Genomic DNA, 16,464 nt, shown 5'->3' with positions numbered 1-16,464 from the left:
GTTGTAAACAGAACTACATTTACTTCATTAAATTAACGTGATCAAATACAGTAGTTTAAACCGAAACACTAAATATGAAATAAAGCTAAATAAAACTTTTAAATTTCCAAATAAAGAAATGTGAAAAAACAATATTGTATCGTAATTAAAACTTTTAATTTGATGCATTATGTAATTCGCAATTACATTTATAACCTAATATTTTTATAATTATACAATATTTATCATATATAATATAAATATCTCTTTCTGTCTCTTTCGCTCCTTCTCTCTGTATATTTATAAACATTGAGCATGAATACCCTCCCTTTGACCTGGAGAGAAGAAGAACATCGAGAAGCACCTTCAGGAAGAAGCTGATGTGATGTTGTATGGAGATTCTTCTGGAGAACTTCATTTCACGTCCTCACAGGGAATACATTCTCCCACTTTTTATTATAACTGACATTTTTAGACATATTTCGTTTTTTCAGTAGAAAACATGATTAGAACAGAACATGAACATGATTAGAGCAGACCTGCAGATTCAACCCCATGTTCTCTCTTTCTTAAGTGTTAATATATAATATAAACATATTATATATATATAATATAACATTATTATTTCATATTTTAATGAGTTTAAATAATTTGGGGGCAAAATATACTTTATATTTAATACATCTTTAATATTAATTGTCTTTTTGCACGTCTTTTTTCAGGTTCTTTTTTAAAACAATTTATAACAGAGACATTGTGATTTTAATTAAATTTATCTACGTGTTTATACAAGAAATAAAACCAGAAGCCATTAAAATAAAATATAAAAAGAACACAAATGTTTTGGGAATATGAATGTGAGGGTTATAATATGTGTAAATTGGGTGGGTGCGTGCCGCCCCCTGCTGGTCAGAATATTATTATACGGTTATTATAGTGTATGTGAGACTTTCTTTTTAATTGTATTATTTATTTTGATTTGTTTTAACTATTTCTTTAATAACTCATTATATATTTTTATTATAGTTATATTACAGTATATTATAGATTATTAGAGAGGGGAGAAATAGAGAGAAAAAGAATGGGGAGAGAGAGAGAGGGAGGGGGAAGGAAGAGAGAGAGAGAGAGAGAGAGAGGAAAGAGGGAGAGAGAGGAAAGAGGGGAGGAGAGAGAGAGGGGAGCGATATGGAGAGAGAGAGAGAGAGAGAGAGAGAGAGGGAAAGAGAGAGAGAGAGGAAAGAGGGGAGGAGAGAGAGAGGGGAGCGATATGGAGAGAGAGAGAGAGAGAGAGAGAGAGAGAGGAGAGAGAGAGAGAGAGGGAAAGAGGGAGAGAGAGAGGAAAGAGGGAGAGAGAGAGAGAGAGGAAAAGAGGAGAGAGAGAGGAAAGAGGGAGAGAGAGAGAGAGAGAGAGGGAGAGAATAATAATAATAATAATAATAATAATAATAATAATAATAAAAGTGCTTGAGTAAACAGAGAGAGAGATAAAGTGTAAGAAGAGAGAGAGAGAGAGAGAGAGAGAGAGAGAGAGAGAGAAAATGATAGATAAATAAACTGCAGGCTTTTTCACTGTAGGTGTTTAGAGGATTATTTATTTATTTATTTATTTAAACTTTATTGTTTTATGTTTATTCATCAAAATGTGAGCTTCAAATTAACATTTATATAAATATTGTATATGTTCCTTCTCTTTCAATGCACCAAACTCGAGAATGTATCTGTATCGTGTTGTTCTTTGGCCAAACAAATCTATAAATGTCCAGATGTTCCAGCTTATCTTCATTGAAAAATCCTCCCTCAGCATGAAGAACAGCTTCACACACTCTTGGAATCCGAACGGTTCGTTTCTCCAAATATTCACTTTGCTGTGTTTGTTGTAAAACTCTCCAGAGATGTTCTTCACTAGATGGAGATTGTTCTTCATCTCAGAGCAGTTCAGTAGGATTGAGGTGTGGTGACTGGGCAGAAGGTTTCATGATAGATATCACTCCAGACGTCTGTCTGCTCTCTAAATAACACGTACAGAACTTTATCGCTTCGGCTCATCGTCTTGTTCTACAGTGAAGTCGGTTCCAGACGCAGTCCAGACGCAGTCCAGACGGAACTGCATGGTGCTGAAGTGTGGAATGGGAGTCATGACGGTTCACTTTCACTTTTCCAGAACCTTCTCTGCTCCAAAACAACCCCAAACCATTAAACTTCCACCTCCATGTGTGAGTGTGTGGGGGTGAGGGAGTCTGATCACATCTTCTCACATGTTCTCCATCTCACACAAGTTCTTCTGATAGAGACACACATGTCATATTTGGACTCCACAGAACTTTAGACATTCGCATTACATTTATGGCATTTGGCAGATGCACTTATCCAAAACGAGCTACAAGTTAAGTTCTTTCTCAGGGGTCCAGAAAAAGCAGCTTGGGATTTAAAGTCCAACACCTTAAGCGCTGAGCTACGACCCTCTGACTGAATCTCCTACAACCTTTTTTTAATTCAACAATTAACAATCCACCGAACCCTCGAGAACCTTGTGTACAATTTAAATCTGAGAAAAGTATCATTTCAGAAGCTCAGAACCCACAAAAGAACCCCTAAAGAACCCTGTGTTCATGTTTTCATAGAACATGATTGCTGAGTTTGTTGTTATCTAGAGAAGCTCGAATAATCTGTATTTTTATTACAGAGTCAGAAGTGTCAGGAACGTGGTTTAGATATTTACCCATCAAGTGTTGTTGAAGATCCAGGTAGAAGAGTTTGGTTACTGGATTAGATGGACGTGAAAGCAGAAGAATGTTAATGGAGAACCCTCTGCTGTGTGTTTGTTCACTGCTGAACTCTGAGTTTTATATAAACCCTGCGGTTGCATCATGTTGTTGAGATCCGTGTTCTTTCTCTCTCTGCAGATGATTTACTGACGGAGGAGGTTGAGCAGATGCCATGTTTCCAGTGGCCTTTTCCTTCAGGCTCCACAAATTCATTCCTGTTTCATTCTCTCCATAAATTACTTCATCTGGAAGCGGTGCTGCGTCCACATCCTCTGCTTCAGTACAAAGCAGAAGATTATTTTTCATAAACAGCTGCAGCTCTGAACGTACAACTTGTTCCGTTACATCTCTCTGACCAGAGCTGATAGATCTGCTGATGTTCCTGACTCACCGTTTTACATGAGAAACAAAACAATAAAAACAGTTTTATTCCAGAGAAGTTCTCATAACTCTCATGAAGATATTTTTTGGTTCAGGTTTCTTCAGGAGCTTTAACATCTCGCAGTTTTCCGAAAACATCACGATCACAAACTGATGAAAAAATAATTCTCAAAATAATTCTTGAAATTATAATATAGTAACAGAAGATATGGTGGAGCCTCCTGGAAAACGTTCCAAATAGACTTCTGAAGAACCCCATCCACAGAAGATGAAATGACCAATCTGGGTTGCTAAGATAACAAAGCTAACTAGATATAACTAGAAGATAGAAGAGATAGAAGATAGAAACCAAAAACTTTTATCTTTTTGAGGAACCTTTAAGGAACCTTGTGTACAGTGTTCCTCATTGTGTTCCAATGCTTCAGTGTTGAATGTAAAACTTAATTATTTTGAGAGTTTTTCTTCTAAAGAAGTTCTAAGAAAAGTGGATTTATTATCAACAGAAACCTGAAGAACATTGTGCACGATCTGGTTTGATAATAAAGCTAGCTAGCACAAGCATTAGCAAGTTCTAAAAAAAATCATTTTAAGAGGATAAGAACCCTTAAAGATCTCCGTGTACACTGTGGCCTACTGAGATCATTAGCTAGCCAGATCATTAGCCATCCACAATGGAGAACGATATATATTTGAACATAGTTTATCTTAGAGCTTTTAAGTTGTAGTTTTGATTTGAGAGAAATATCCAGAGTTGAGGCAGCTGTAAAAGTGGGCGGAGTCACAGCAGGAATCTGTACACAATGTTAAAGGTGAAATTAGCTTCGTATTCAGCTCCTCCGTAATCACTGAAAGATGATGGGTTATTTGTGAGGCCTGTTACTCACAGGTGTAAATACTGTGCATTTGGCAACCTATCACAGCGTTCCACTCTGAAGTTCAGATAGTTTTTCTCTACAGTTCTTTACAGCAGAGCTTCAGATGACTTAAACCCACCGGATCTCAGACTCGGGTCAGCCAAAGTGCACAGTGTCATGCAGGCCATGTCTCTATATAACATATTTATATATATATATAAAGTAAATACGTGTTTGGGCTGTTAATCAATTTTAATATTTTAATGTGATTAATCACAACTTAATTTGTATCTGTTCTAAATGTACATTAAATTACTACTTTTCAAGTATTTAATATTCTAATCGACATGTGCATGGACAAATATGGATGTTGTATAAAGACAAAATATTCTTGTAAATGTTTTAAAGTAATGATGGTGTTTTAAATAACAGAAGTAATCAGGACTCCAAAGTGAACTTTTGCTATGTTTCTACACGGACGGTTTTAATTGCCGGATGTTTGCATCATGGCGAATTTTGGTGCTGAATTGAGACTCTTCGCATCAGTAAAAAACACAAATATATATATATATATATATATATATATATATATATATATATATATATATATATATATATATATAAATAAAATACACTTCTATATAAATATATATATATATCCCTTCCCTTAAAATGAACTACTAAATCCATCTTAGATTTAATTTTCTTCTCAATTTTAAATCTAAAATTACACATGTTTATATTGTCTGTATTTATAAAAGTAGTTTGTGTTTGTCAGCTAAATTAATGTTCATGTAAAGTGAATGTGCTGCTTATAAACACCAGTAACCATAGTAACATCCAATTTCAGTTCGATCCTGAGTGAGACGCCGACTGTACACATTTCCTAATGACCTCAATGAGAAGTTTTGTGTGTGGTGGAACTTCTATGTTAAATACGGTAAATTTCATGAACAGCTTGAGGCACAAGATGAACTGGGGAAGTTCTTCACCTCCGCATCCTGCAACACCTGACACCTTCACCTGAATATTACTGATAGACCATCAGGGAAACATAGCAACCACAATAAAAATAATTATATCTATAAATACAATAAAATAAATCAATTCTACAGATTTACTTTAGGGAAATTAATTTCACACGCCCCTACACTTCCAGTAAAATCAAGTAAATATGTTTTGCAGATTTTTTCCCTCAGTGCAGGGAAACGTGTCAAAGCCGTGGTCTGTACTAATCACCCACATGGCCTGGAGTGTGTAGCAGATAGACATGATGCTTGATAGAGATGGAACATTCCCAGTTTTCCTTTAATCTCCACAGCGTTTGCCTGGTGTTCGGTGCGAGCAGAAGTGTGAGACAGTTCCAGCTATGCAAACAAGGTGTGAAGTGTGGCTCGGTCTGACTCCAGAACAACAGAAGTACTGGGGTCAACTGGAGACATCAGGAGAACCCTTGAGAACTGGAGCGCTGGTTCCTGAACACTGGCTGTGGGTTTATAAAAAATGGAATTGTGAAGAATTTGTAGAAAGTCAGTCGGGCTCATGGGACAACACTCTCAGCAACGTTGGGTCGCTCTGCTTATTGATGCTATCTCTCTCTCACACACACACACACACACACACACACACACACATTCCTGATCTCACATGGCTGATAATGCACAGGCTGCGTGGAAACTCCTAATCGATTTTGGAGCAAAAACATCCAAGATGTTTCTTTTTAATATAAGTCGAGACGGCAGGAAGTGCGCGAGTCACGCAAGCTTGACTCATTCACACACTCTCCGACTTCACACACACAACGCCCAGAGCTTCAACATCCACTGACCTCACACTCAGCCCATCAAAGCCACCGCTCTCTCTATTTCTCCATCTTTCCTTTACTGGCACACACACACACACACACACACACACACACACACACACACAATTATACACACAAGCAAGTATGTACGTGCACCTATAGTGCAGAGATACACACACTGACATACAGTAATGACAGGCTTGATAAGGTTAAGGGTTTACAAATACACACTCCATGCTGCAACTTGTGTAATTAAGGTGATATTTAAACACACACACACACACACACACACACACACACACACACACACACACACGGCATAGGACAGACACAGTGGGGCATTTTAACACAGAGATGTGCACAGGTACATACAGAGCCTACACACACACACACACACACACACACACACACACACACACACACACACACACACGATTGGAGGCTAGGTTTAAATTTTGCACTGAATGTGATATTAAATATTATATATATATATATATATATATATATATATATATATATATATATATATATTAATCTCAGTATATGTTATGAAATGTTTTTTTTCACCCAGCGCTAATTACAGTGCAGGTGTCGACACGCTAACACACACCACTCACAAGCAAACACAACCTGTGACTCTGACAACGGCGTGTTAATACTTTGATTTTTAAAAAGAATAAATTCTCTCTGAGTGTTTTGTGATTGGAGTGAAGGAGTAGCGTTGGATTCACATCAGGTGGTGACTCTCACCCTGAGAATGCAGAAGGTCATGTGACCCCTTCGACCTCATCGTTAAACTGTAGTGAACTGAACACAAAAAAGTGTGTGACGAATCCTTACAAACACCAACAAACACCATTTACTTTAACAGGAACCGGAACAGCAGACTTCAGTTGAATCTTCCTTCATGATGATATTATAATGTATGATGATGCATGTTTATATCTGTTTTGCTGCAAGAAATATTGATCTTTATTTCATCAGCACCTTTTTAAAGTCCCACAATGTTTATTTTTATACCACTGGGTTTATTACAATATATACAAAATGTCCTTCACTGTTCCAAACACTAACACGAGCTTGAGTTGTAATGTTAATCCGATTTCCATCCGATACTCAAACTCTATTTTATTTTATACATATTTTTTTGCAAATAATCTGTTTAGAAAACATTTTGGGGAATTTTAATCTTCGTTTGTGCTGCAATAGAATATTAAATCACTGAAAGCAAAGTACATTTATTTTCTCACAGTAAATTATGCAATAAAGAATTATAATTAGAAATCTGCTGAAAAAGGATTGTCCAAAATATTCCAACATCCTAAAAAGCGTAAGAGCAAAACGGTGCCTGTGTAGGAAACGTCTGTGCTTTTATTCCGAAATACCATTAATTATATATCACTGTGATTATTATGATGAGTAAGTGATTATTCAAAAACCCTGATCTCTTCAAGCACTAAATATCCCTTTGGTTTGGTTGTTTCTCAGAAGAAAATGGATTAAAAGTCAGACCTTCAGGCCCGCATGAAGACAAACGTTGCGTCTGATCATATGAAATTGAAGATTTATTAAATATTATACATGATCTCTTTAATTCTGTTCACTGGACGTTTTTTTTGTTTAATATTGTGATAATATCGTATGCCGGGTTAAAAGGTTACAGGATTAAATTAATATCAGAACATGAGCAGGATGTGTTCCAGTGAGAACCTGACATGCAAAATGATTCCAACCGTCTCCATCATTATATCTGTAAAGCCTTTACCCTGCTGTGGTGTTGGAGATCAGCAGGACAGAACTGAAGCTTCTCACTCTGCTCTGCTCTCGGATTGTTTTTAGAGCTGCTTGATGTCTGGCTGTTTATTGAGACGTTTATTGATCTCCAGACGGCATGTGGGTCGCTTCAGTGTATCGGGTCAGATCTGTCTTTACCGAGCACATTACCGAGGAAACACGTTTCACCCTGATGAATTGGCAATTACACGTGATTTACAGCGGGTCCCATGGCACAGTGTGGACCGAGGACTCCACTTTAGGACTTTTCCTGCGTCTCTTTTGTTGATGTTATAAATGTTAACATCAGATGCGTTCACAGTTTCAAGCGGCGAAGTTGTGTTTGTGCTGCTCTTCTATTTCCATGGGAAATAACATTTATATTTTTTGATCTGTTTGTGTCTTTTGCTGTGAATTTAAACACACACACACACACACACACACACACACACACACACACACACACACACACACAGTCTTATTGCCCTAGGAGGTCTGTGTGAGTCTGTGTGTGTTTTGTGGCTGCCCAGTCTTGAGATAATTATATTTTCAGTGAGGTATGAAGGTGTATTCATCACGCTGAGAGTAATGACGGGTTGGAGAACTTCACAAACACAAACACACACACTGTCTAGACTAAAGCAACAATAGAGAAATGTTTTGGGGGGTTAAAGTGGGGACGAAACAAACAAACGAGCGAAACTGGTCTTTAAATAATAATAATATAATAACAATAATAGACCTTAAAGGTTACACATCACCCCGAATAATAACTTGTTCACCTTTGGGGTGTGTGTGTGTGTGTGTGTGTGTGTGTGTGTGTGTGTGTGTGTGTGTGTGTTATTAGTATTCCATAAATGTAAAGATGTGACACAGGACATGAACCTGATCACAGCTAATTCACTTTATTACACATGATATTAACACTTGCCCATAATGGTTTTATTAGTATGGAAAATACTCAGTTTGATCTCCAAGCAGCTCCAAACAGCTCCAAACAGCTCCACTGTGAAAACTCGGGACTCGGTAGAAGGTTAAAGGAGTTTCGTCGCGTTGTTTTTTTTTTCTTTTTCTTGCGACTTCATTCCAAATTTGTAAATTCTTTAACAAAACTTGTTACTTACGTGAGAAAATGTGGCCCATGCTGAATACTTTAATCCTCCTTCTTTTTATTCTTCTTCTTTCTTTTTTTTTAAACTAAATGCTAACCCGCTAATCTGCTGAGTTTATGCGCGCGCACGCGCCGCGGCTCGTTTGCACAGCGTTTAGGAGAAATTGTGTGTTTGCGCATTTCCTTTATATCGATTCTCCTTTAAAAAGAAACAAATAACATATATTTTATACGTTTTTTTTTCTTTTGCTCGACCTGCAGATGAGAGTTTGGATTTGAAATACTTTGAGTTCTTGTTATTTACCCGATAATAGAAATAAACACAATTTGCAGGCGACGCGAATTGGCAAACAATAAAAACACGATGTTCTGCTTTTTAAAATTATTATTATTTTTTCTTTTAATTAAAGACCTGCAGACGATTTAATGGTGTAAAACAGCAGACTTTAGGCAGTGCCAGGGGCCCACAATAAATCAAATACCTTCTACTTAAGACTTTAATTGCTTTGTGTTCTTGTTGTTTCTCGCCTGACCGATCAGTTCTTCTGCTCCAACATGTATATTGAACTGGGACACTAATCAGGTCTAATCAGGTCTAATCAGGTCTGGACGTCTGACACGCTTCATGTTGTGTATTTGGTAATAAGGTGTGTATTCAAACACACACACAGACACATCGCCCTGTACACAAAATCCTGACCAAACAGCGCGTTTACTTCCATTAAATAAAACACAATAGTTTATTATTTTTGGCTGTTGCAAAAAAAAAAAAAAAAAAAGGAAGAATCTGTACCAAATAGTAGTACTGTACACAGAGCAGAAACCAAATTCATTCATTTTTATCCCCGCAGCAACATTTTTGGGTTTTTGTTTTCTATTCTAAATCTATATTCACAACAGACATTTAATAATAAATGTATAAGCAGTAGAACTGCAGCTGCTCAGTTTATGTACATTTTCCCTCCAACTGCAGCTACAAGCAAGACATTTTCATCACATGCGCTGTTAAAGTGATCTTTTTTTACTTTTTCTTTTTAAAACCAAAGGCCTGGAAGCCTCTACAAACCTGGAGATGAGATTCAGGATTCAGACACATATTTACACCGGAAGTCCAGTCACTGAAAGTCTAGAAGATGAAAAAAAAATCGAGCTTAATGATGATGTGTTTGTTGTTTGTATGTTGTTGTTGTTTTCTTGGTCTGTGTTCCAGCCAAGCCGCCGCGCAACACTTTTCTGTGTAAAGTCCATCTTCTTCTTGTTGAAAACAAACTCCATCTGGACGGCGATTAGGAGGAGCAAAGAGGAGGACGAAGATGATGATGATGATGATGATGATGAGCCTCAGTGGTGCTTTAAATCTTTCGCCTGTATAGCGCCAGGTTTCATTTGGAAGAAAATGAAAATAATTTTACTAATTAAAAACAAAAGATGTAGTCCAGGGATTCCCGAGATATCCAGTCATTTATTTCTCCGTGCGCTTTTATTTATTTTATTTTATTATTTATTTATTTATTTATCTGTGACTGGAAAATAAAATCGAAAACATGTCTGTTTCTGGAAATTTGTTCTTAGTTCTTAATTATTATTATAATATTGTTAGAATTTGTAAATTGCGCGGTTTGTTCCCTCCCGTCATCCTGCGCGTCTAGACGGGTCTGTCCACGGCGTACTGACACGCGCTGAGGTTCGTGGCTGCGTTCTGGACTCCCGCGTAGCCGAAGCTCGAGTGCTGCTTGGCTTTGAGTCTCAGACTCGCCAGGCTGGAGTTACACGTGTCCCGGTAGACGTAGGGCGGGGTCGGCGGGGCGTACGGACACGCGGTGGCGGGGGAGTTGAGAGACGCGTTGCCGAGGTTGTTGAGGTTGTTGAGGCCGTTGAGGCCGTTGAGACCAGACGCGGGCACGGCCATGCCGGAGCTCATGCTCATGCTCATGGAGGAGATGGAGCTCGGCGCAGGGGGAGGCGGTGGAGGCGGCGGCGGCGCGGCGGAGAACATCGCCTGCGAGGACAGCGGGCTGATGGAGTTCATGGAGTTGAAGAACGGGAAGCTCTTGGCCGAGAGCGAGGCCGGACCGAGCCCTTTAGCCGCCGCAGCCCAGTTGTTGTACGTGTAGCTCGGGTACACGTCGTCGTAGGGCTGCACCAAGCCGTTAAACTGCGCGCCGAAGCCGTTCTTACAGAGTTCGGCCTGCTGGTTCCGCTCGCGTTTCCGCCATTTGGCGCGACGGTTCTTAAACCAAACCTGAAAACAAACCAACAAAAAAAAATTATAATTAAACAAACAAACAAATGAAATCTATTTAAATAGCAGAATTTACAGAATCATTGCGCATTTAACAACAAAAACCCGTTTTGTGTCCATAATTATGCGCATATACATGTGTACATTTATCTTATTATAATAATTATTTCATATATATTTAGAGTTTAAAATATACTGTCATATAATTATTATATAATATAAAATATAGTGTTTATTTCTGAGTGTTTACTTTCCTCAACACCTTTAATTTAATAAACACTTTGCATTAAAATGCCAGTCATAATGCTGCTGCAGATGTGCGCAGATGTTTCGCTAAATCAGGTTCAGAATTGTATTTAAATGATCAGGTTATTTGTTTATATATTAGGTTTTTTATAAGTATGCAGGAGGACATTTCACAGGCTTTTTATTAACTGTAATTACACACTGTAAAAAATAAGTATTCTATAAAAGTTTGGTGAATTTGGACTGATGTTCAGGTGATCGCGTGCCCATGAAAGAAAAAAACTCCACACTGGTCTTTTTAAAGTTAAGATCTCAAATAGATGAATTGTTGGTGTGAGATTTATAGACTCACTAATTTCTCCTTCTGCTCAATAACCGAGCTGCTCTTTATCAGTGTCTCATTTCACCCAAATCCCAATACACGTCCAGCTTCAGCTGTCAGTGTGTGTATTCCTCCTCCTCCCTAACGCCCAATGTGTATTCCACCTCCAAAACCCCTGTCTGTGTGTGTGTGTGTGTGTGTGTGTGTGTGTGTGTGTGTTGCCTTCATACACACTCTGACCTTAAGCACACAACATGGGAACGGCAATCACAAAAAAACACAAAGCTTTACACCTCTTTCACACCGGGTGTGTGTTACTCCTTTAGAGCCGCTGATGGTGTGTGTGTGTGTGTGTGTGTGTGTGTGTGTGTGTGTGTGTGTGTGTGTGTGTGTGTTGACTGTAAAGCTTTTCCCGCCCTTAATAAGCCCAACACCAAACAAATTTAGACTCATTGACCTTAATTAGGTTTTAATAGATTTCTTTTGACCTGTAATTTCAAGTGGGACTGAAAAAAAAAAATCCGATTTCACCAAAGAAATTTACTCTGATAAAATAATAATAACCAGGAAGATCTGACTAATCAGAATAAAGGCTATTATTAATTCCATATGTATTACATCATATACATTTTTACGATTTATAATTCAATATTCACATAGTAGAAGTGTTGAAACTGAATTTACTGATATATTAGTGTTATTTTAAAGCCTGTAGATAATTCGAGTCTTCACGCGAATGTAACATGATTATTGCTTTCTTTTTTTGTTAATTATAATTTACATTTGGGATTAAAAAAGTAACCCATCTGTCTATCCTGTTTATTTTGCTTCTGTTAATACCGGACATGTTGATGTTCAACTTATTTCTAAAGTAAAAAATGTTTTTATTTAGCGGCTTTTCTCCAAGATACAATCTCTCTCTCTCTCTCTCTCTCTCTCTCTCTCTCTCTCTCTCTCTTAAGAAAAGAAGTGAAAACACTCAGCTGTAGAAGTAGACTTGAGCTGGCAGAGTTAAAGCGCTACAGTAGCGACATTTGTTTTATTAATTGCTATAAACTATAAACTATAGCTATAAGATATGTTTATTTTAAAATATTTATTTATTGAATAAATCTGTTTTGGGGTTGAGATGGTAAATATAAATATAAATATAAATATAAATATATATTGCCTCGTATAAATTAAAAAAGTGCCGATAGTGTAACAGCTCACGCGCATTTGCGGTTTAATTTTAATTTTCTATTAATTGAATGCATGTGTTTAGTAAATGATGGCTTTACCCGGACTCGCGCCTCCGTGAGGTTGGTCCAGACGGCGATCTCCTCGCGCGTGCTCATGTCCGGGTAACGGTTCCGCTGGAATGTGGCCTCGAGCTCCTGCAGCTGCTGGCTGGTGAAGTGCGTCCTCTGCCGCCGCTGGCGCTTCTTCTTCGACGGGTCATCGGAGGAATCTTCGTTTTTACTTTGGACTTTTTCTTTTTCTATAGAAGCAAAAAAAAATATATATATATATATATATATATATAAAAAGCCCAAAAAGAATTACTCCCCCCCCTCCCCCAGATAAAGAGGCCCTTTATTAGGAGCTGCAGCTCAGAAGCGAACACGCGCTCAATTACGCGCCACATCAAGCGTGTAAAAGCTTCGGTTTCAAATAAATAAATAAATTGCTTTCCAATTCACACTGCTCTTTATTTACACTCCACACACGCACACACACGCACACGGTGCGATCCAATTTACACAATAAATACACCATTACTGCAGCACCGCAAACCAGATCTTCTCCATTCGGATTCCGAGTTCCTCAAAGAACCTCCAGAGACCTTCATGCAAAAAACATCCTTCAATAAATAAAGAACCCCAAAGGTTCCCAAACCCGGATTCGATCGGAGATCAGATTTATAACCAATTATTTACCAATAATTAAATTTAAAAAACTGTGTTTACGGATGAAAGTCGGCGTGAAGGTTTTCCAAGTCTTTATTATGAATTTTAAAATAAAAATATTTTTTTTACACTTAAACACACACACACACACACACACACACACACACACACACACACATTTCAGACAGATCACTGCAAAGTCCAATAGAAATGATTTACAAAAGTTTATTTACAAAAGTTTGTATTTGTCTAAATAAACATTTGAAGATCATTTCTATTGGACTTTGCAGTGATCTGCACTTGTTTTTTATTCACCTCCTTTATTTGTTAAAAAACTATTTATCTTTCTATAACAATAAAATGTGTGGTAGATTAAATATCGGACGCGGGTCATGACACCAGGTTTCCCCATGTGAATTACACCTCCACTCCATCCCCAGAGTCATCATTATTACAATTATTATAACTATTATATTTGATCATTATTTTAATTTAGTCGGTTAAAAGAGCGCATGCGCGTGACCGACAATTAACTAAATGTTAAACAGTCGAAATGTTCCGCCTTTAACACTTTCAGAGCAAAATTCAACACTTTAGGTGTTAATTCCATCCGTGTAGGTGGTGAGATCTCTCTCTCTCTCTCTCTCTCTCTCTCTCTCTCTCTCTCGGTTTCTCTCCTGGTTCCTGCTCGTACCTGCGGCTTCGGGACTGTGTGTGTCCGTGTTTCCCTCCACTCCGTGTTTGGTGGCCATGTGGAAAGCCGAGATCAGTTTGGAACCTCCTGAGATGGGATGGTGGTGGTGGTGATGGTGGTGGTGATGATGTTCTAAACTCAGCGGATCCTTCATCGAGTTCATCGAGCGTTAAAAATGTAAGTCGCGATTTCGGCTGAAAGGACTGAAGGAAAAAACTCCGGAATGGGAAGAAGATGGAGAGACACACGGCGACCGTGTGTGTGTGTGTGTGTGTGTGTGTGTGTGTGTGTTCGTCCGCTTAGCAGATCCTTCTTCACTCAGATCAGATCTCCTTCTTCACAAAAAAGCAGAAAAAAAGTAATCTTTTCCAGCTCAGCCCGCAGATGAACCCTGAACAGTGTGTGTGTGTTGTGTGTGTTTTGTGTGTGTGTGTGTGTGTGTGTGTGTGTGTGTGTGTGCCGCAGCAGTAACTGAGCGCAGACTGACAGAGACAGGTAGGAGATATTATATCCACACACACTCTCTCTCACATACATTTCTCACTCTGCCATCTCTCCCTCTCTTTCTTTCTCTCTCTCTCTCCTCTCTTTCAGCTGTTCTTCTGCTTTTGCTGTCCAACTCTCTCTCTCTCTCTCTCTCTCTCTCTCTGACGTCACATAAGCTCCTCCTATCGGTTTTGACAGGTCATTAAAGTCCACATGATGGCTTCAGCGGCCAATAAGAGGAGTTTGTGTCTTTGTGTGTATGCGGTGTGTGTGTGTGTGTGTGTGTGTGTGTGTGTGTGTGTGTGTGTGTGTGTGTGTGTTCATATGAGGATTTTAGAGGCCACACTGATGTTCCCACAAAACACAGGAAGCCACTTTAAGGCAACCAACTTAGAAAAAAGGAAGAAAAAAAACCCGAATCAATCAAGAAAGTCGCGTCATAAATGTCACGTGCAATGTGCAGCCACGCGAGTTTAGACACCGCGATTTTTCACATATTTGTCACGTTTTTTCATTTTTTTTCTTTTTTACACTATTCACTTTTCTCCACGTCTGATTGCATTAGGTAATTAGTCACGTGTTTTTATTTGCCACATATTACTTCACGAGCTCATAAGAGCCTGATGATGTAAGACTTATGTGAAGAAGAACAACAACAAGAAGGAGGATGATGAAGAGGAGGAAGAAGCTCACAAATGTTGCCTGAAATTGTGTCTCACTTTCTGTTCTTGAGAAATACTGATGCATTATGGGTATTTTACAGATTTTGGGGAGTATAATTTTATTGATTTTACTTTCTTCTTTCAAACTCTCCAGAAATCAGGCAGAACATCATGTGCAGGGTCTGAGTGAATTCCTGAGCATCCGAGAAAGTGGAACTGTCTCAATGTGAGTTATTACTGAGTTATTACTGAACCTTATCTCTTCTAACACACCATCACTGTGTCCTCCACAACACACAGCTTCAGTCAGACGTGTTTAAGAGACACATTGACAGTGAGGAGACACTTCAGTGCTCTAGGTGTTCATTCCTCACTCTACGTGTGGAGTTTTGTCTAGAACCCGTGGCCTCGGGGCTGTCTGGCTTTCTGTGCTCCATGTTTGGAAGCCATGGAGCCAAATTCCCAAAATTCCCTGCATTAAATTGAAACATATTCACGATCCTGAGTCTCGATTCTCAAATCTCTTCTCCTTCATCATTACAGTTTAATAACACATTATAACAATATTATTATCTGTACATTATTACTCAATCAAGACTGGTCCATCATGTTGTGCACACACACACACACACACACACACACACACACCTTACGCTGTCAAGCTTAAAAAAATGCCATTATTAGATGATTAGTCATTGGACTGAGTCTCGGTGCTCTTCTAGAAAAAGATCTGATTTAAGATTTGAGACTTTAAAGTTTAATTTGCTCTGAAATGGTGCGATTGATGATGATGATGATGATGATGATGATGATTATGATGGTGGTGGTGGTGATGGTGATGGTGGTGGTGGTGATGATGATGGGATCTACACTGCCTTTCAATCTAAAGAGCATATTTTTGTCTTCCAAACAATTTGCTAAACATCTCAACTGAAACTATAAACAGACTCCTGAAGTTCTGCTCCTTCTCGAATTTACTCTGAGGAGATTTTGAGAACCACATGTGAGCTAGAGTGACTTCCTCCTACTTTCATAACAAGCAGTCTTATATTGTTTGCTGGAGTAATTTATGTTAATGAATGAGCTGTGGATTAAATGAAGTTCCTCAAATCGAATCAGATCAGAACTGTACATTAAGGTGATTAAAGGGAATGAAGAAGAAGATGAAGAAGAGGAATCACGTCATTTCTTTTTACATCTTAATACAATTTAATTCCTTTAATTCATAATGCATTTCTTTCTTTTTCTTTCTTTTT

The 16,464-nt window shown here is 38.3% G+C and overlaps 1 protein-coding gene and 1 long non-coding RNA gene across 4 annotated transcripts in view; one reads left to right on the top strand and one right to left on the bottom strand.

Moving 5' to 3' along the window:
- Window positions 1-8,443: 8,443 nt before the first annotated feature.
- pitx2 (paired-like homeodomain 2) overlaps window positions 8,444-16,464 on the bottom strand; it is a 13,550-nt gene continuing 5,529 nt past the window's right edge. For 2 of the 3 annotated variants that reach the window (XM_046850535.1, XM_046850534.1), the window contains exons 3-4: window positions 12,758-12,957; window positions 8,444-10,909 (exon numbers count right to left, since the gene is read on the bottom strand). In XM_046850535.1, the coding sequence (XP_046706491.1) occupies window positions 10,313-10,909; window positions 12,758-12,957 (797 nt within the window). In that variant the 3' untranslated portion in view covers window positions 8,444-10,312. Of the gene's footprint in view, window positions 10,910-12,757; window positions 12,958-14,060; window positions 14,665-16,464 lie in introns of those variants that run through there. The other variant, XM_046850533.1, reaches the window with a different exon arrangement.
- LOC124386596 overlaps window positions 14,102-16,464 on the top strand; it is a 2,690-nt gene continuing 327 nt past the window's right edge. Inside the window, exons 1-2 of the long non-coding RNA XR_006925958.1 lie at window positions 14,102-14,237; window positions 15,363-15,434. This is a non-coding gene — a long non-coding RNA (uncharacterized LOC124386596). The remainder of the gene's footprint in view (window positions 14,238-15,362; window positions 15,435-16,464) is intronic.

Source organism: Silurus meridionalis, chromosome 5 (assembly GCF_014805685.1).
Source record: "Silurus meridionalis isolate SWU-2019-XX chromosome 5, ASM1480568v1, whole genome shotgun sequence".
In the NCBI taxonomy this organism is placed as follows: Eukaryota; Metazoa; Chordata; class Actinopteri; order Siluriformes; family Siluridae; genus Silurus; species Silurus meridionalis.
This window is presented reverse-complemented; position numbering and strand designations above follow the sequence as displayed.